This window comes from Acartia tonsa, chromosome 1, assembly GCF_053477335.1.
Source record: "Acartia tonsa isolate MP-2025a chromosome 1, ASM5347733v1, whole genome shotgun sequence".
Taxonomy (NCBI): Eukaryota; Metazoa; Arthropoda; class Copepoda; order Calanoida; family Acartiidae; genus Acartia; species Acartia tonsa.
Genome location: NC_137260.1, coordinates 44,174,583 through 44,196,623, shown reverse-complemented (window position 1 = coordinate 44,196,623; position 22,041 = coordinate 44,174,583). Strand labels below are relative to the sequence as shown.

Genomic DNA, 22,041 nt, shown 5'->3' with positions numbered 1-22,041 from the left:
TTGGCCTTTAGCAGCCTTTAAGTTATTAAAAATACCTCATTTCTTATTCCAGACTTGATCAGTTGATCCTAAGATTGTTACAGCATTGTTATATGATATCCTGGCAATGAGTTAACCTTTGTCATCAACAGGGATGGATCTTAAGGGATATTACAATGGAAGATAAGTTGATGATAATGAACAAAATTACCCCTACTATAGAATAATAGGTCCTAGCTGTACAAAGATTGGTCTATCCTAACTTTGTCTATAACAGATTGTCCTCATACCATGCACCTATAGGTCCTAGCTATACAATATTGGTCTATCCTAACTATGTCTGTAACAGATTGTCCTAATACCATGCACCTATAGGTCCTAGCTGTACAAAGATTGGTCTATCCTAACTATGTCTGTAACAGATTGTCCTCATACCATGCACCTATAGGTCCTAGCTGTACAAAGATTGGTCTATCCTAACTATGTCTGTAACAGATTGTCCTCATACCATGCACCTATAGGTCCTAGCTGTACAAAGATTGGTCTATCCTAACTTTGTCTGTAACAGATTGTCCTCATACCATGCATCTATAGTCCCTACCAATACAAAGATTGGTCTATCCTAACTATGTCTGTAACAGATTGTCCTAATACCATGCACCTATAGGTCCTAGCTGTACAAAGATTGGTCTATCCTAACTATGTCTGTAACAGATTGTCCTTATGCCATGCACCTATAGGTCCTAGCTATACAAAGATTGGTCTATCCTAACTTTGTCTGTAACAGATTGTCCTCATACCATGCACCTATAGGTTCTAGCTATACAAAGATTGGTCTATCTTAACTTTGTCTGTAACAGATTGTCTTCATACCATGCACCTATAGGTCCTAGCTATACAAAGATTGGTCTATCCTAACTTTGTCTGTAACAGATTGTCCCCATACCATGCACCTATAGGCCTTAGCTATACAAAGATTGGTCTATCCTAACTTTGTCTGTAACAGAATGTCCTCATACAATGCACCTATAGGCCCTAGCTATATAAAGATTGGTCTATCCTAACTATGTCTATAACAGATTGTCCTCATACCATGCACCTATAGGTCCTAGCTATATAAAGATTGGTCTATCCTAACTATGTCTATAACAGATTGTCCTCATACCATACACCTATAGGCCCTAGCTATACAAGATTGGTCTATCCTAACTTTGTCTGTAACAGATTGTCCTCATACTATGCACCTATAGGTCCTAGCTATACAAAGATTGGTCTATCCTAACTATGTCTGTAACAGATTGTCCTCATACTATGCACCTATAGGTCCTAGCTATACAAAGGTTGTACTATCCTAACTATGTCTATAACAGATTGTCCTAATACCATGCACCTATAGGTCCTAGCTATACAAAGATTGGTCTATCCTAACTATGTCTATAACAGATTGTCCTAATACCATGCACCTATAGGTCCTAGCTATACAAAGATTGGTCTATCCTAACTATGTCTGTAACAGATTGTCCTAATACCATGCACCTATAGGCCCTAGCTTTACAAAGATTGGTCTATCCTAACTATGTCTGTAACAGATTGTCCTAATACCATGCACCTATAGGTCCTAGCTGTACAAAGATTGGTCTATCCTAACTATGTCTATAACAGATTGTCCTAATACCATGCACCTATAGGTCCTAGCTATACAAAGATTGGTCTATCCTAACTATGTCTATAACAGATTGTCCTCATACCATGCACCTATAGGCCCTAGCTATACAAAGATTGGTCTATCCTAACTATGTCTATAACAGATTGTCCTCATAACATGCACCTATAGGTCCTAGCTATACAAAGATTGGTCTATCCTAACTATGTCTATAACAGATTGTCCTCATATCATTCACCTATAGGTTCTAGCTATACAAAGATTGGTCTATCCTCACTTTGTCTGTAACAGATTGTCCTCATACCATGCACTTATAGATCCTAGCTATACAAAGATTAGTCTATCCTAACTTTGTCTATAACAGATTGTCCTCATACCATGCACCTATAGGCCCTAGCTATACAAAGATTGGTCTATCCTAACTATGTCTGTAACAGAGTGTCCTCATACCATGCACCTATAGGCCCTAGCTATACAAAGATTGGTCTATCCTAACTATGTCTGTAACAGAGTGTCCTCATGCCATGCATCTATAGGCCCTAGCTATACAAAGATTGGTCTATCCTAACTATGTCTATAACAGATTGTCCGCATACCATGCAGCAAAAGTCCCTAGCTTTACAAAGTTTGGCTCTGGGGCAAAGATGCAATGTATCAGGCTAAAGGAATAGGTAAATTTCAGCATACATTATCTTTCCTAAATAAAAATGCTATAACTTAAAATTATTCGTGAGAAAATAAAATTTAAATAGTCGTTTTGATTAAAAATTTACAATTTTTTAGCAATGAAAAATTGTATAATTTATTTACCTTTCATTGTACCCAACTGCAATACATAGCCCCCTAGCCTTAAAAACACCTTGACATCTTTACCCCAATACAATTTTGGGTTTTACTCTACCCCTTTTCAATGTATCAAAGGATAAGATAAAAATGTTCTTTTACATAGAAAAAAATAGGTAGAAAATAACATATAGTAATTTATATAAAACAAGGATTACATCATTCATAAAAGCCTAGCTCAACAAGCAAGACAAATGACTATTTATAAATAGGGGACAATGGTTTAAACTCCAAAGTTAATATGTTGTAAAATTGCTAAAATTTTATGTAATTAATAATACGCTAATCTTCCCCATAGATCAACTTATCAGAAATCAAGTTCAATTTTGAAAACCAATAAGACAAATTTATCATAAAAAATTGGTGTCAAAAGCTGGAATAGTTGTTTATTGCATAGTATTATGGACAGTTTTCCGAGGATATTAAAATGAAAAATCGTACAGTTTTGTCAACATTTGGGGATTAAATGCTCGGGCTAACAAACCTGGTATTTATTTTATAATCTTTATTTCAATATTCGTGGAAAATTGTCTGTATTGCGATTCTGTACATCATTTTTCAGTATGGCCGAGAACCGGTTCTAACCCAGTGGATATTAATCGGTTCGAAGCTATACTTAAAAAAATTGAGAAAGACTAAACTAAATAACTTTTGTGTCACTTTTGAGAAAGACGATTCCTATATGACGTCATATAAAGGGAAAAGGAACCTAGTAAAAGCGTCTGACTCAGATTATGACGTCAAAAAAATTAACCAATAAGAGGCAACTATAATTTTACCATTGGTCAATTACATTGTATTCTGGGCTCTCATTGGTTAATTTTTTTGACGTCATTATCTCAGTCAGACACTTTTACTAGGTTCCACAAAAGTTGTGTAGTTTAGTCTTTCTCAAAAATTGCATGATCGTTATAATATGATAAGAATACTAAATATTAGCTTATATTCTATTTTATTGATTCCATGATTTTCCCTTTGTTACATAATGTTTGGAGAGCCTTTTCTCTACTGTTAAGACCCACAGCCAAGGAACAGGTACAAACATCCACAGATTTAAATCGATTTGAACCATGTAATATATGTGTTGTGTTTAATCAAGATTTAAACCTAAAGAGTGCAGAAGGGAGAAGTATACATGGAAAATTAAGAGAGGTTGATACAAATATGTTTCCACTCCCCTTGACAATATTCTACACCCCTACACCCCCCCCCCCCCTCCTAAAACAGCCAAGGGGGGTTTTAAGTTAAAAAAGGCACAACACCCCCTGTAAATTTAGAGGAAGGTTGAACATCTCTGACTCTCTCAATTTTGATTTAAGAGGGATGTTAAATTTAAGGTGCACTACACACTACACACTGCTTGAAACATTGTTTGATTCTAATCTTTGTTTTTAAAACTTTTATTTGGACATATAATACCCTTAACACATATTCTATAATATCAAATGCACACTAACATCACATGATTAAATACTTTTATTATCTGCCACTGTCCTTGCCCTACGCTCAATCCCGTACCCAGCGGGTGGCCCCTAACTTTTACACAACAACTAAACTAAGGCTTCTAAAAAATAGAGCCTACGTAGTCTAAAAATGGGCAAAATACACTAGCTAAAAGTCAGTAGAAGGGCTTTAGATATTAAGTATAAAATTTTTGTTATAAAACCCAGCTTCTAACAAAAAAAATCTACACTAAAGACCATAATAGCCTTTAACAGTTTCTACCAAAAAGTTCATTTTGATTGTTTGCAGTTTTGCAGAAGATTTTTAAAGTAGGATTTTAAGGGTTTTAAAAATTTGATTTAAGAAGTTGGTCCTAAAATAACCCTCTCAGACTTTTCTACAATTTCTAAAAGACATTTTATTTTCAGCTTGCATGAGGATTTCTGTATTATAAAATAATAATTCAGAATATGGACGCTATTACTCTATAATAGTGAATGTCCATTTGCTTGTATGTTGACTGTAAGGTTCTCGATAAATATATGCACAGAATCTTAGTCGAGGTTTTATAAAATATTTTTTTTGCTTCTTGACCTACTGTATCGATTTAGTTTTCTATTATTGGAAGGCTTCACGTAGGGATTGTCTTTTGTTATTTTACTTTTATATCTAAGTAATGCGATGGTTCTAGGCTATTATTCACTTCTTCCTATCTCTATGAATGCAAAGCCCATTGATGTAAATCCCCAATGATTATACACAAAATTACCCCTCCTGTAGATTACAATTATTGATTGAAATGTTTGGATACTCGACTTAATGAACCAAGCAATCAAAATTCAATAATAGTTATTTCTCGCATCGTATTATAAACAGCTTTCCGCGGATATAGAAAGAACAATTATGAGATTAAAACTAGTTTTTTTAGCCCAGAGGTGCCGAATGCACCGGCTAAAAAAACTGGTTTTAATTTATGATTGTACATTTTTATATTCGTAGAAAGCTAGATATAATACGATGCTAGACATAGTTTTTTCGTATGGATGAGAACCGGTTCCTATCCACCGGATTCTAATGAATACGAGAAAAGTCTTTAAAGTTGCTAAGCCAACGAATAAAAAAAACGTTATTAAAAAAAGACTAGTATAATAAACTGCCTAATTTTCCATCCCTCCCCGAGAACCCATAGATGTCATTAGCGATCTACTATTAAGTTATGGTCCAAGCAAACAAACTTGGAAATTGATGAATTTTTTAACTCCGTGGTGTTCCAAGTTATGTGTGTGTGAATGGTCTCTCCGCTTTATCTTTATCTTTCTAATAGATATAAATTATCTAGATACTTACTTTCATAATCAGCCAACAATGGGAAAACTGTTGTGGGGCATTCTGGCCATATTGTTGGTTAGAAAGTGTACAGATTTTGGTACAATTTTTTATCTCATTCGTATAATGAGTTAACTATAAATAGTCGCATTTCTTAGGACAAAGCTTTGCTTGGGTAAAATGGTATAAAAATTTCTTTCCTTGTATAATGTGAAACATATGACAAAACATAAGCATCATAAGTCAGCTATAAATGATTAAATTTCGTCGATCGTATTATTGGTATGAATTGTATAAATCAATTGACGGGATATTGGGCTAGATTAGCCATCTAGATCATCTATGTCTATTATGTTTCTCTACCCAAACTTTCACCAAGAAGAATTGGAGGTTTGAAAATTTATCCTCATTGAAATAGATTTAAAATAGAAGTAGATATAAGCAAGATTTTAATGATTTGAAAGTGAAATTTAGATATCTAAATAATATAAAGGTACTAATTTGATGTACTTCGGGTTTCAAAAATATTTTTTTTCCAATTTATTCAAGTCTTTGGCAACTCTTGCAGGGCGCCTAACTGCTAGACGAGGCTTACCTAACCTAACTATATTAATCTTTAAACAATTCAAGCTACTCTAATCTAACCTATAAAATGTTATTTTACAAGGACGAATACATCCAAGTTTTTAGAAATTTTGACAGGTTAAAACCTAAATTGAGGGTAAAATTTGTATGGTTAGGGGGAAGTGTAAAAAAAAATATTTTTCTTAAAATCTTTATAGCTCCTCCAAACAGGGGCGTCCAAGCTTTTTTATTTGGGGGGGGGGGAAGGGTAAAATTTTGAAAATAAGAATTTTGGGGGGGTAATCACTCCTTTACCCCTCCCCCCTTGGACGTCTATGCCTCCAAATTAAGCCGCGGGGGTAATACTAATCAATTAAACTATTACCTAAAGGAAGTATTTAACTTTAACAATCTGTGACAAGATTAATTTACTTCAATTGTTCTTTCCCTGTATTCAAGAATAATATGGCTGGACAAAGAGGAGAGGTTTTGATTGATAAAAACAATAACCGCGTATGGACGAACTTTTTGTGGTATGCAGGGATATTAAGGAATAGGACAATGGACGATAGATTTAATAGGCCATCCAATTATGATAAACAAAATTAATCCTTGTGTAGATTAAAATTATTGTTGGAAAAGAAGGATATTGTTATTTTGTATAGACTAATTATAAATCAAAATTGAATCCACCATTTTTAAACCAACGAATAACAGAATAAGTTCATAAACACTCAGGATCAGTACAATGCCCCCTTTCTCCATGGAGGTATGACAATTTTCTATTGTATTCATTTGTGCGTCCTTTTTAAACCCTGACCTTCAATCCCACATATTTAGATGACAAAAAGCAAAGACACTTTCTTAAATTCTTATTCGATTTTTTTTGTTTTAAACATCAAAGAACATTATCTCATATTAAAAAAAAATCATTTTATATTAATCAGAAACATTAAGATCATTAAAGTAAAAGAATAGAGGGGGCAGTGGTTATTTAAATGTATGTTCCTGGTACGTGTGGGGACCCTGTTCCAACTTTCAATTCGGTCTTTGAATTTCAGCCAAAAGCGTCGGAAATATAAACACAGCCAAGTTGAAAAACTGCTCAAATACTGCTTATAAAATTGTCCTATGAATCAGTATTCCAAAATCAGATCAATAGGATAATTATATCACATAGAAAATTCTATACAAATTAGTTAAAAATCGACATGTTTTTAATGAAAGCACGGACATTCTGCTAACAATTAGAGAGTTGCTACGCTTTTTAAATTGCATCTAACTACTGAATGAATCGCCATGACAAGTTTGAAATCGATAGGAAAACTCTTTAATGCCTAAACTAACAAAGAACAAGAACTATCCGTTACAGATGGACGGACCTACCCTTATTATAGAAAAGCTTCGCTAAAAAGTAATATGATATTTTTAAGGCAATCCACTAATAATAGTATATAAATCAAACCCACCTCAAATAGCAGTTGTTTGTTTCAAGGTCTTTAATATTTCGGGAGTTGAAAGCACATATTTTTAAACGCGAACCTATTCCGTCCGTATCGGATAGCTTTTTTAGTTAATTCAGGCATGTTAGAATTGTCCTATCGATTTCAAACTTTGCATGGTGATTCCTGTAGTAATTAGGTATGATTTAGAAAGCGTAGCAACTCTATAATCATTACCAGAATGTCCGTACATTTATATCAAGTCCTAAAAATGTATTTACAAACATTATTCTGTATCATCAGTTTTTTCAACAAATTTACTTACAATTTTGCTTCGACTATTACAGGTACTTGTCTGGATTAAAATTTTATACTTATACACTTTTTATAAGAGCTGAAGACGTTTGCAAGGTAAAATTAAATGTTAAATGTGTAATGAGATATCTCGTAAGGAAGAATCATAGATTAATATATATGAATAGCCAGGTAGTTTATTATTGTAAACATAGAATGTTGTGGCTAAAATCTTGGCTCTAGTTTTGTTTATCTGTTTAGAAGGGAGGGGAGTGTAATGAGATATCTCATAAGGAAAAATCATAGATTAATATGGATAAATAGTTATGTAGCTTATTATTGTAAACATAGAATGTTGTGGCTATAAACTATGCTCTAGTTCTGTTCAAATGTTAATGGGGAGAGAGGGGGGTGTAATGAGATACCTTACATGAAAGAGTCATAGAATAATATAGATATGTAATTTCACCTCTGATTGTACCTGTATAGTTATACTATAATAATTAGGTTTACTAATGTAGACGCAAAAGTGGCTAATTCTATCTTTGTTATTCTATGTGGTATATGGTTTGTACATACATATTATTGTGCTCATTGAAAGAAATTTATAACAAGGGCATGTTTAGTTCTATGAATGCTTAAGAAATGGCTTCTAGAGTTATTACGAATATCCTATAAATATAGATCTTAAGGAATAAGACAGTGGACGATAAATTCCTATACATCTCCAATGATGATAAACAAAATTACCCCTACTGTAAATTAAAAATCTTTGTTAAAAATTGGATTATTGGGTCAACCCTAATACCACACAGTGTTACTTATGTTCTTTATTTAGTGTGTGTTCACTTCCGTATATGAATTACATTCACAATATTATCAGAACAGAGCCCTGTGGTACTCTATGTGTGGGGTGTGTATTCACTTCCGCATATGTATAATATTATCATAGCACCTAATACAGAGCACTGTGGTACTCCATGTTCTTCTGCATATGTATTACATTATAATAGTACCTAGTACAAAGCCCTGTGGTACTCCATGTGTGGGGTGTGTATTCACATCCACATATGTATTATATTATCAAATCACCAGAACAGAGACAGAGCCACGTGGTACTCCATGTGTGTGGTGTGTACTCACTTCCACATATGTATCATATTATAATAGTACCTAATACAGAGCCCTGTGGTACTCCATGTGTGTGGTGTGTACTCACTTCCACATATGTATCATATTATAATAGTACCTGGTACAGAGCCCTGTGGTACTCCATGTGTGGGGTGTGTAATCACTTCCACATATGTATCATATTATAATAGTACCTAATACAGAGCTCTGTGGTACTCCATGTGTGTGGTGTGTACTCACTTCCACATATGTATCATATTATAATAGTACCTGGTACAGAGCCCTGTGGTACTCCATGTGTGGGGTGTGTATTCACTTCCACATATGTATCATATTATAATAGTACCTAATACAGAGCCCTGTGGTACTCCATGTGTGGGGTGTGTATTCACTTCTACATATGTATTATATTATTATAGTACCCTATACAGAGCCCATGGTACTACATGTGTGGGGTGTGTTTTTACTTCCACATATGTATTATATTATCAAATCAACAGAACACCGCCCTGTGGAACTCAATCTGTGTTCACAAAAAATCCTTTAAAATGTGACTTAATTTCCTACAGCGAATCTAATCAAACCCAGCTAGTTCATCACCTCTTGGGGCGAAGCCTCTAGTTAATTGAAAACATTTGCTTCAATCTCATCAAAGAACCCTTCTTATTTATTTTCGGATGTGATAATATTCTTTATTCATATTCTAAATTAGAACAGGGTAGGGTAGGTCTTATAACTTTTCAAGAATTGGATATAGAATATACGTGGATAAACTGATAGAGGAAAACATGTAGTCAAGTCAGGTAAGGGGGGGTTCGTTTTTTAGCCAGCTATGGGTATAACTTTATTACATGAAAATCTGATGCAACATCCAAGTAATTGTATAACGATTTCTAAATTAGAACATAGAAGGGAAGGTCTTATAACTCTTAAGAGTGGGTTGATAATATTACATAGATTTATAATGTTAGAGAATCTACTCCACAACTCATTCGTAATAGTCACAAGGGAATTATAGGGGAGCTAAGTCGTAAGCTTTTTCTTGTCTGTAGCGCGAAGGATCTCGCTAACCGCTGAACTGATATATATATAAGTGCTCCTAGAGGCTTCTAGGGGGCGTATCCGCTAGTATCTAGATAAAGAATGTAGTTTATGGGTGTATGGTTTGCTTGTGTGTCATATCTGAAACAAATAGTACTCAGGGTGGTGTGTCTCCATTTCCGAATATTTATCTAAACGCAATTTTGAACTAGCAATGGATTTATTGATACTTGGATGTTACACCAGATTTTCATGCTCTCTAATTAAGTGAAACTCGCAGCGGTCTAAAATAACGATACCCTCCATCCACTTCCCAGTATACTGGATGAACGAACTAACCTATAAATGAGTCCTAAATTGGCTTAAACCCCCCCCCCCCCTCATAATATCCAAGTATATTTTAACATCCATTGAACTAGTATTATAAGCATTATGCAATAAATGGGTGTTAGCTGTTTAATGGTGACCTTTAAGAAAGAGGGACGTTAGTTTGAGGTATTCTAATAAAGTGCACTTAGTATTCCTTATTGCTAGATAATGAGATTATTGGCGGAACTGAAGACTCACCCCTTGAGCGGCTAGGCATTTAGATTTGCATGACTCTAAATTTAGGCGGATGATTTCCCTATTCAGTAAGTTGACCGCAGGCACCCCCAACCCGGCCATCTTCTCAATCACTCAATATAAAAGTTATTTATCGCATTGTATTAAAGACAATTTTCCGCGAATAGTAAAATTAAAAATTATGAGATTAATTCCAGTTTTGTTATTAGTAAAAGATGTCTATTATACGATACCTGCCTTTTCAGCTCAGAATCAGTTCAAATCCAGTGGTTATGGATGGTTTCTAAGTCATACTTTGTTTGGTTGTCTTTGTTACATTTTCTATTTAATTTTAAAGCAATTTATTTAAATTTCTAAAACTCGCTACTATTCAGGGAAAACAACCTGGGGACCTTTTTAATCTGATTGCAAATTGTTTTCTGCTCTTTTGTACAAGCGACTTGACTGTGTATATTTCCGACGCTATTATCTGATATTGAAAGTCGGTAGAGGGTCCCTACTCCATGGTTAGAGTTACATATAGCTCGTGCCACCTCTATTCTTTTACTTTAATATTGGGTCAACCTAAAAGTTTTGGAAATTGCGCATTTAGGCATGGGTTAGACATGCGCGGAATTTTTGCAAACAAAACGATACAAAATGCAAATTTATGCAGAGGAACTAAACAGAATGGGTGCAGTATGCTAATGGATTTATTATTACTTGGATCTTAAACCAGATTATTATCTACTTTAATAACTGAAACTTGTAGCTGGCTAAAATAATGATCCTCCCATTCCCTCCACTTCTACTGGATGAACGAACGGACAAATAAGTGATGTCCATGTTAGCAACCTAAATTGACGACAATTTTGTCCCTGAAAAATTATCCATGTATATTTTAAATCCATAAGTATGTTGAATACATTTTTGGCAAAACAAGGATAAAACGATTGATTGTTCGATTTTATCCTTGAATGGAATTTTTGTGGTAGGCATCAAGAAGTATCCCTGCAGGGTATAAGAAACTTCAGGATGAGTGTTGGCAATTTTATTTCTATTTTGTCTATGATTGATTTTAACAATAATCCTGGCAAATGAGCATCTAACTGACTCTTTCCGCCTGTCCATTGTTAAAGAGAAAAATTGGAATCCAAGTGGGAAAGGTGATTTTTTGCAAATTTTTCTAAAAAGTAATTCGAAGCTCATCAGGAGCTACCCTGTTAAGGAGAACCCGATCGGAACAGCGGTTAACGAAATCCTTCGGTACAAACCAACAGACAAACAGACAGACAAACATCCTTTTACTTTATTAAAAGGACTAGAGGCTACGCCCCTAGAAGCCTCTAGGGGCACTTAAGGTAGGAGGGGGAAAAGTGGACCTCATCCCATTTTAAAAGTTTCAAAAGATTTTTAAAAATCTTTTTGGAGGGAGGGAGGTGAAGACACCCACCCCAAAAATAGTTTAAAACCTTCCCAGGACCTATAAGAATCTTCACTGTAAAGGAGAACAATATTGGTTCAGCGGTTAGCGCGGTCCTTCAGGACAGACAAAAAACGCTTACTACTTTATATAATAGGATTACCAATATCTATGGTTTCTTTTTTATGATTGTAAACCAAAAAAATAATAAAGAAAATATTAATGACATACAATTTTTATTATCACAGCACATAAACAAGTTACAAAGTTTTTAATGAGACTTTAATTAACAATATACTAGTATGCAATAATGTAGTGCACGTCATAACAGGGATACAGAGATAGGTCATTGAAAGATATTTCTATCTCCCCCAATATTATTGTGTGAGAATCTGCCTTAGGTTTTTATTTGTTGGAAGACAGTGTTGCAGATAAATTTTAATATAAATAATATTATCTCCTCCCAATTTTGACCTCTTTCTTTTTGAAAGTGGAGATACCTCATAATTTCCCCCCTCCCCCCACACTTCTTTGAAGCGTCCCTAGGGGCGATACTATAAAGATTAACTTAATCTAAAACCCTTTTCTCACTAAGACCAGGTAGAATTTCACAAATAAAAACTTTGATTATTCTTTCATTGACTTATCACTGTATTGTCAGATAACAATAAAATTAATGCCTGAAGCGAGATTTACCTATTAAAGATTAGGTAAATTAAAACATGTCACTTATATGTAAACAATTTTTACACTTGCTGTGCCTGTATGGACGTTCTTACTTAACTTAATCTTGCCCTAGAGACTCAAAATATCAGAGATGCAGGGAACTTTCAACTGTAAATTATACTGGTCCCAAGTGTCTAAATCTTGCCACCAATAGATTTAATCTATTTCTTCGAATGGATTAATTTTGTGCTTCTGCCTGTACCGAGGAATCTTGCTAACCACTGAACCGATGTTTCTACTTTAGTGATTCTTCTCATGGGTCCAGGGAAGTTTTTAAAACTAATTTTGGGAAGGTAACTCCACCACAATAATAGAATTTTTTTCCCTTTTATTTTTAAAATTTAGATTGAAAATGGGAGTGTGGCGGTCGAGTATAGTATTGACGAGCTTATTAGTTTAACAACCAAGAGTAAAATTTTTTTTGACATATGTATAAGAACCTATCTAAATTATAGATATTAAAATTTATTTATACAAAGACGCTAAAGTTTGTTTTGGCTTTATATAGCAGTTTCTTCACATAAACATTCTTCGAAAACTATGAAAACTACGTAAAAATAGCCAAAACACGTTTTAACTTATCATGCACTGTAAATTTATATTTTTTAATAATTTTTCAGGAAATATGTCATTTTTGTCCCAACTTCAGATCATGTTGCAAATTTAAGCAGAGAGGAAAAATCGGGGATAGAGCGATAGGTCAAAAGAAAACATATCTTTTTAATGTTTTAAGCTTTACAAAGCTTGTTTTGAAAACTTCCATTGGCCTATCTCTCTATCACTATAATGAAATTTACAATTTAAGGAAAAAAACAATTGAATTCAATAATATTCCAGTATGGCTTCGAAACAGATTAATATCCGTAGGATTAGAACCGGCTCTCAGCCATACTGAAAAACAATGTATAGCATCGTATTACAGACAATTTTCCAGGAATATTGAAATAAAAATAATATAATCAATACCAGTTTTAATATTATAATTTTTAATTTCAATATCCACGAAAAGCTGTCTATAATACGATGCGATAAATAACTATAATGATATGAGATTAAAATGTATACTTCATATATTTTTTTGTGACTATACATTTGCGACTAACAATATATTATATCTTTAATTATATAAAAACCTAAGTTTTATTCTATTTAAGACACCATACTGCAATGGAATTAAGATTTCTTGTTATGTAAAAAAAACATAATTTGCATTATATACTTTCAATTAATTTTAAAGATAATTTAAATCATCATTGGTTAAAAACTATTTCAATAATTAAATCAAAACATCTCTAAAGAAATTTTTAAGAAGAATTATATCTAAAGCTTTATTTGTGACATGAAAATTATCTCAATTGCATTAAAGCACAGTATGGAAAATAAGGAAGCTTTGTGAATAAGTTTTAAAGGGAACTTTTTCTGTATATTATAATTTTGGCTACTTAATGCAATAAAAGGAGGATGTGCTTAAGGACCATTTGGGCAGGGGGGGGGGGGGTTTACTCGAGAACCCTTAGAGCTAGAGGGAGCTAATTTTGGATTTAAGCTTCTATGGGGCCAAAGTTACTTTTAAAATTATCGTCGACCCCCAACCCCCCCCCAAAAAAATCTTTTTTTGGGGGAGGGGGGGGTAAAAATTTTTTTTATTGCATTTCTCGCCGAATTAGGCAATTTGGAATCATTTGAGACCATGTTATTTTTTTCAAAAATTTTTCGCCTTACAAATTCTCGTTTATGAAGGTATATCTTAAATACAGTATGCTACTCTCTTAGTTTTAAAGATAATTGGATGAAATCTTTTTGATTGTGTCACTAATTACCCCAAGTTTTGGTATCTTTAAAAAAAAACGGCGGCGGGACCGCCGCTCCCGCCGTCCGCCGCCGTTTTCCGCCGCAACCAAAAAAGAAATTTTTTATTGCATTTCTCGCCGAATTAGGCAATTTGGAATCATTTGAGACCATGTTATTTTTTCAAAAATTTTTCCCCTAACAAGCAACCCTGCGGGGGGGACTAATTCATTTTTTTCAAATTCTCGTTTATGAAGGTATATCTTAAATACAGTATGCTACTCTCTTAGGTTTAGAGATAATTGGATGAAATCTTTTGGGCTGGGTCACTAATTACCCCAACTATTGGTATCTTTAAAAAAACGGCAGCGGGACCGCCGCTCCCGCCGCCTTTTCCGCCGCCACCAAAAAAATTTTTTTATTATATTTCTCGCCGAATTAGGCAATTTGGAATCATTTGAGTTCATGTTATTTTTTTCAAAATTTTTCCCCTTACAACCAACCCTGCGGGGGGACTTGGTTATTTTTTTCAAATTCTCGTTTATAAAGGTATATCTTAAATACAGTATGCTACTCCCTTAGTTTTAGAGATAATTGGATGAAATCTTTTTGATTGTGTCACTAATTACCCCAAGTTTTGGTATCTTTAAAAAAAAAAACGGCGTTGCTTGTAAGGGGAAAAATTTTTGAAAAAATTACTTGGTCTCAAATGATTCCAAATTGCCTAATTCGGCGATAAATGCAATAAAAAATTTCTTTTTTGGTGGCGGCGGAAAACGGCGGCGGACGGCGGGAGCGGCGGTCCCGCTGCCGTTTTTTTTAAAGATACCAAAACTTGGGGTAATTAGTGACACAATCAAAAAGATTTCATCCAATTATCTTTAAAACTAAGAGAGTAGCATACTGTATTTAAGATATACCTTCATAAACGAGAAATTGAAAAAAAATGACCAAGTCCCCCCGCAGGGTTGCTTGTAAGGCGAAAAATTTTTGAAAAAAATAACATGGTCTCAAATGATTCCAAATTGCCTAATTCGGCGAGAAATGCAATAAAAAAATTTTTTACCCCCCCCCAAAAAAAAAAATTTTTGGGGGGGGGTGGGGGGTCGACGATAATTTTAAAAGTAACTTTGGCCCCATAGAAGCTTAAATCCAAAATTAGCTCCCTCTAGCTCTAAGGGTTCTCGAGTAAACCCCCCCCCCCTGCCCAAATGGTCCTTAAGCACATCCTCCTTTAATTCTATTTCATTCCATATTGATATAAGAATAGTTTTTTTCCGCGGATTTTAAAATAAAAAGTATAAGATTAAAACCAGTTTTGTAAGCCCCTACTTAAGGCCCAAACTAACAAAAATGGTGATAATTTTAAGAATTTTATTTTAATAATCGAGGAAAATTGTCTGACATTTTTCAGAATGGCTGAGAACCGGTTCTAATCTAGCGAATGGTAATCGGTTTCGAAGCCATACTGGAAAATAGGTTTTAAATTTTAGAAAAAATAAATCTAACAAAGGTTGGACTAATAGCGTTAAGTAACAAAATTAAAAAGCTTTATAAGTTCATGCATAGTCCCTTTAATTAATATGACAACTTATACATAGTGTTCATAATAATATACAATATAAATTTGTTTAATTACTTCAAAATAACAATTTAATACAGAGCCTTTATAATTAAAGTTAAAGTTAATAAGCCATGTTGCTTTTTTATGGCACTGAAAAAAAGGAATTAAATAATATTTCTTTGCAGATTTAATACTCAATTATTTGTCTTTTAATAAAAATAATTACCTAATACTTTAATTTAATCTTAAGATACACAAAAGTAAACTAGAGCTAACAAATAAAATAAAAATGTGAAAAAATTTGTTTTTGTAAAAAAATCTACAAACTAAAAAAGCTCTTTTTTTTCATAAGTGCATTTGTAAAAAGCTCCGTAAGGATATGATTTTAGATATCAACTATCTTTTTCAGATAGAATAAAAATATATATGTTTAAATATAATTTCATATGAGATATTTTTAGAAGTTGCGACAAGAAAACTGGCAAATTTAACAGTATATAACTTTTAAGAAAATCTGTCCTTATAATACATTTTTTAGAGCTATATTCTGAGTAATAAGTAGTGGCTTAATTGGCATAATGAGTCTTGGCATTAAAAATATGAATTGGAAGTCATTTTATCTTATAAAAGTTTTTAAATCTTGATAGTTTCATGCATGTTAATCAGAAACTCAGCTTTTTGATTAGTTTTTGATGCCGGTTAGGTACCATTATACTAAGGGGGGGGGGGGGGGGGGGGTTTAATGCAACCATCTCGTAATCAGTGAGCAAATGGCACTTAGAGTTCGTATTTTGGCAAAAAATTGCTAAACGACTGAGCTGCCAGCCGCCAGCCGTTACTTTTCCAACTTTTAGTTCGATTTAGGGAATATAGACCTACCAAGGATTACTCATGCAAAATTTCAGATCGAAATTCAAACTCTAAGTGCCATTTGCTCACTGATTACGAGATGGTTGCATTAAAAACCCCTTCTTAATGGGCTAAATAGTTGAAGACCCTTGGTGAAACTATCCTATTTGATTAAATTTTGAATTATGATATAATCTTAGGATTATTTTATAGAAAGTTAATTAAATTTTATTGATTCCTTATAAAAATTCGTTATATGTATAGGAAGGAAAAATCTATATTTTTTTCATCACTAAAATTTTTAAAAAATTTGAATTGATAACTCACAGAAGAGTGTTTTAAATTGACAATTTGACTTTAAGTAGAATTACATAAATTGTGTACCTATCACAATACTAGGAATACCTATAAATAACTTTTTGGATAGGTTTACATATTAATGTAATTCCATCTATTTTTGCTACTACAAGAAACATAAAACTGAGTGTATACTCTGATAAAGATCTGTTTATCTTCTAATTTTAGTAGAATAGAATTTCTTAGACCACATACATCTGTTGGGACCATGGGGCCGGAGTAATTTCGGCTTTAGCACTGCACATTTCTTCACTCTAAAAATAAAAGAAAACATAATATATCAATTGAATCATATTCAAGTATAACCATTACACATTAATATTTACAGATTTGGAACGGCTTTGAATTTTTTAAAGCTAGATTCTAAGAGATGTGTGTTTAGCCATAGTTTCTTAGTGATTGGAGTTGTCATAAAGTAGGACGAGAGCTTTTTTGTATAGCAGCCACCCTGGCCGTCTAAAGCTCCACGTTTAAGTACATATTGACTTGACTGGCTGTCTGATCTCATGAGAGCTTTAGAGCTAGTTAACTTCTATAGATAAACTAGCTAAGGAATATGAAGAAGGTTTTTTTTTCGATAATGAATAAACCTGGGACACATGCCAATGGATTTATTATTACTTGGATCTTACACCAAAATATCATATAATCTAAAAAAGTGAAACTTGTGGCTGGATAAAATTATGATACCCCCTCCCCTCCACTCCTACTGTAGAAACGTACCCAAATTAGCTAAAAAAATTCCCCTTTCATAATATTCATGTTACATGTATATCATATCCATTGCTATATAATAGTGTCTAGTCCTACTTCATGAATGAAGACCTCAAATCAGACACACAATGTAAATACCGACACTAGAGACTTGCAGAGTAGCTTAGCAAATAAAAACGTACTTATCAGACTGGAGGGCACCATAGACCTGCAGCATCTGTTCAGGTTTGACCTGGTGGGCGGTCACTATCTGGCTGATGAGACAGGTGTTGTTCATGTTACGTTTCACGTATGAGAAGCCGATGTTGTCTTGTGGCCGGAGTCCTAACTTCCTATAACACAAAATTTCATTAAAACAATTACCTATGAAGATATAAAGTTTTTTTAAGCAAAGCTTTCTATGTTTAGGGTTTATTCATTTGTACGTGTGTAACGGATATCTCTCATAACTTATTTGTAAATGGTAGAAATGTCAAATTCCTATCAAACAGATACAATAGTTTGGTACAAATTAAGAAAGCGTAGCAACTCTGTAATTAATACTAAAAGGTCTGTATTTCCATTTTAAGTAAGATTACATGACTAATACATATTACACATATTTAAGTTTAAGGTATAGAAAAGCATAGCTTCAAATTTTTTCGTAGATTTTTATACCTGGATGTAATTCCAGTGAGGTAGATGTCCTCCATATGAAATATTGGAGTCTCTAAGGCTGTTTCATATATTCTCTTGGCTGTCTCTCTATGCAATACAATAACAGGATTAAAATTTTTAAAGGAGAGATGTATTGAAAAACACTTGTGATTTATACGTATATGGGTTTATTAATGTAATTGTAATACAATAATAATGTTTAAAGATTAAAAGCAACCACAGGTTTTGATGAGATTAAAAGATAAGTTTCAAAGTGGTATTTTTTTCTGGGGGCAATTTCTCTTGGGTTCAAACTTCGGAGGGTGGTGGTACCCTACGCTTAAATATTTATACACCTTCCCAGAACATACAAGGAGCTAAATTGTAAAGAAGGCCCATATCAGTTTAACGGTTAGCGAGATCCTTTGGTACTGACAGATAGACGTTAACACACATACAGACAGCATTTTACTTTTATATAAGGATATATTGCTTAAAAAGGCGAATAACTTCCCTATCAATCAAAGCTTTCTTCTCGATATATTGATGTGAAAGTCTTAAGCTAACCTATTATTAATTTATATTGAATATTTCACATTTATGAGCTGAACCCTTACCTATGCATGACATATCCAGTTCCACTTAAATAGTTTGGATATTTCTTTTCTGAGAACATATACTGAGGCACATAATACTTGTTGTGTGGGTCCTAATAATAAATATTATTATAGTTTGGATATTTCTTTTCTGAGAACATATACTGAGACACATAATACTTGTTGTGTGGGTCCTAATAATAAATATTATTATAGTTTGGATATTTCTTTTCTGAGAACATATACTGAGACACATAATACTTGTTATGTGGGTTCTAATAATAAATATTATTATAGTTTGGATATTTCTTTTCTGAGAACATATACTGAGGCACATAATACTTGTTGTGTGGGTCCTAATAATAAATATTATTATAGTTTGGATATTTCTTTTCTGAGAACATATACTGAGGCACATAATACTTGTTGTGTGGGTCCTAATAATAAATATTATTATAGTTTGGATATTTCTTTTCTGAGAACATATACTGAGGCACATAATACTTGTTGTGTGGGTACTAATAATAAATATTATTATAGTTTGGATATTTCTTTTCTGAGAACATATACTGAGGCACATAATACTTGTTGTGTGGGTCCTAATAATAAATATTATTATAGTTTGGATATTTCTTTTCTGAGAACATATACTGAGGCACATAATACTTGTTGTGTGGGTCCTAATAATAAATATTATTATAGTTTGGATATTTCTTTTCTGAGAACATATACTGAGGCACATAATACTTGTTGTGTGGGTACTAATAATAAATATTATTATAGTTTGGATATTTCTTTTCTGAGAACATATACTGAGGCACATAATACTTGTTGTGAGGGTCCTAATAACAAATATTATTATAGTTTGGATATTTCTTTTCTGAGAACATATACTGAGGCACATAATACTTGTTGTGTGGGTCCTAATAATAAATATTATTATAGTTTGGATATTTCTTTTCTGAGAACATATACTGAGGCACATAATACTTGTTGTGAGGGTCCTAATAACAAATATTATTATAGTTTGGATATTTCTTTTCTGAGAACATATACTGAGGCACATAATACTTGTTGTGTGGGTCCTAATAACAAATATTATTATAGTTTGGATATTTCTTTTCTGAGAACATATACTGAGGCACATAATACTTGTTGTGAGGGTCCTAATAACAAATATTATTATAGTTTGGATATTTCTTTTCTGAGAACATATACTGAGGCACATAATACTTGTTGTGTGGGTACTAATAATAAATATTATTATAGTTTGGATATTTCTTTTCTGAGAACATATACTGAGGCACATAATACTTGTTGTGAGGGTCCTAATAACAAATATCATTTTTATGGAATAAAGTATAAATCTCTGAATAAGTTAACTATTCACTCATGAGCGTGCAGGAATGGTGTTAAGACAATTAACAGCCTTCTTAACATTGAAATTTATAACGCCACTGATTTTTCTCATTAAATAGAGTGATTTCTAATCAATCGAAAGTGGAAAAAAATGTTTATACATATATAAAGCTACAAATTAGATATTCTTTTACAAATTACATTGTTTTTAATTTCTTTCATTTTTTTCTACTCTTATACACTATACAGCGATGAAACGAAAGAAGTGTATGACAAAGGGATAAGACAATGCACATTGGGGCAAATCAACCAAAAAGGGGATTTAATTATTTAGTACTCTTAAAATTCAACTCACAAAAATTTCATTTTATACTTTTTTGTAGGTAATTTAACAACAAACAAATTTGCTTTTATGTTTTTTTCTGTCATTTGAAAGAAACATGGAGATAAAGGTCATTTTATGAAGGTAGATAGAAAATTACCAGATTAACCCCTCCCGAAAATAGCTCCCCTTACCCTATCCATCTATCTATCCATCAATATATCCATCTATCTATCCATATATCTATCCATCTACCTATCCATCTATCTATCCATCTACCTATCCATCTATCTATCCATCTATCTATCCATCTATCTATCCATCTATCTATCCATCTATCTATCCATCTATCTATCCATCTATCTATCCATCTATCTATCCATCTATCTATCCATCTATCTATCCATCTACCTATCCATCTACCTATCCATCTATCTATCCATCTATCTATCCATCTATATATCCATCTATCTATCCATCTATCTATCCATCTATCTATCCATCTATCTATCCATCTATCTATCCATCTATCTATCCATCTATCTATCCATCTATCTATCCATCTATCTATCCATCTATCTATCCATCTATCTATCCATCTATCTATCCATCTATCTATCCATCTATCTATCCATCTATCTATCCATCTATCTATCCATCTATCTATCCATCTATCTATCCATCTATCTATCTATCTATCTTTCCATCTGTTTATCCATCTATCTATCCATCTATCTATCCATCTGTCTATCCATCTATATATCGATCCATCTATCTATCCATCAACTATTCATCTCTTTATCCATCAACTATCAATTTATCCATCCATCAATCTATCCCTCTATCTATCCATCTGTCTATCCATTTACTTATCCATCTATCTATCCATATATCTATTCATCTACCTATCCATCTATCTATCCATCTATCTATCCATCTATCTATCCATCTATCTATCCATCTATCTATCCATCTATCTATCCATCAACTATCTTGAATTTCGTGTTTAAATCGTCTAATTAGGGGTTTTGGTTATCAGAGCAGTATGAGAATTTTTTAGTAGCGCAGCTACCCTATCACTAGCTTTTTGGGCACTTAAAAGTGTAACTATGTCAATTGCAGTCCGATTTTAGTGTTCAAAGTGTCAAATTTGGGGTCATGTAATTCATTTCAGTAGGAGGGGAGGGGATGGTGTAAAGGGGGTGGATGGGGATCCTTATTTTAGTAAGCTACAAGTTTCACTTTATTTTTATGTTTAATAAATCCATTATAAATGTGGGCATGATTAACATAAATGTTTATTAACTAATATCTATATTTATAATGATATTATGATTCTTGTTTACTGTTCTTATGAATACTAGCGGCTTCGCTCCTAGCCTCTAGGGGATTTGCCCCAAGAGGTTATTAAACAAGGATGACAACATCCATGAAAGAA

General features: G+C 33.2%; 1 protein-coding gene and 1 long non-coding RNA gene across 2 annotated transcripts in view; both read right to left on the bottom strand.

Annotated features, from left to right (window-relative positions):
- Window positions 1–11,911: 11,911 nt before the first annotated feature.
- On the bottom strand, window positions 11,912–13,860 carry LOC145321111 (uncharacterized). The gene is made up of 2 exons (XR_013880252.1): window positions 12,859–13,860; window positions 11,912–12,388 (listed from the first exon to the last, which is right to left on the bottom strand). It is a non-coding gene; the product is annotated as an uncharacterized LOC145321111 (long non-coding RNA).
- A 2,650-nt stretch (window positions 13,861–16,510) lies between these two features.
- LOC145321095 (beta-1,3-galactosyltransferase 1-like) overlaps window positions 16,511–22,041 on the bottom strand; it is an 11,139-nt gene continuing 5,608 nt past the window's right edge. The window contains exons 7-10 of the mRNA XM_080162853.1: window positions 18,944–19,035; window positions 18,348–18,434; window positions 17,873–18,022; window positions 16,511–17,230 (exon numbers count right to left, since the gene is read on the bottom strand). Of these exons, the coding sequence (XP_080018979.1) occupies window positions 17,128–17,230; window positions 17,873–18,022; window positions 18,348–18,434; window positions 18,944–19,035 (432 nt within the window). The 3' untranslated portion in view covers window positions 16,511–17,127. The remainder of the gene's footprint in view (window positions 17,231–17,872; window positions 18,023–18,347; window positions 18,435–18,943; window positions 19,036–22,041) is intronic.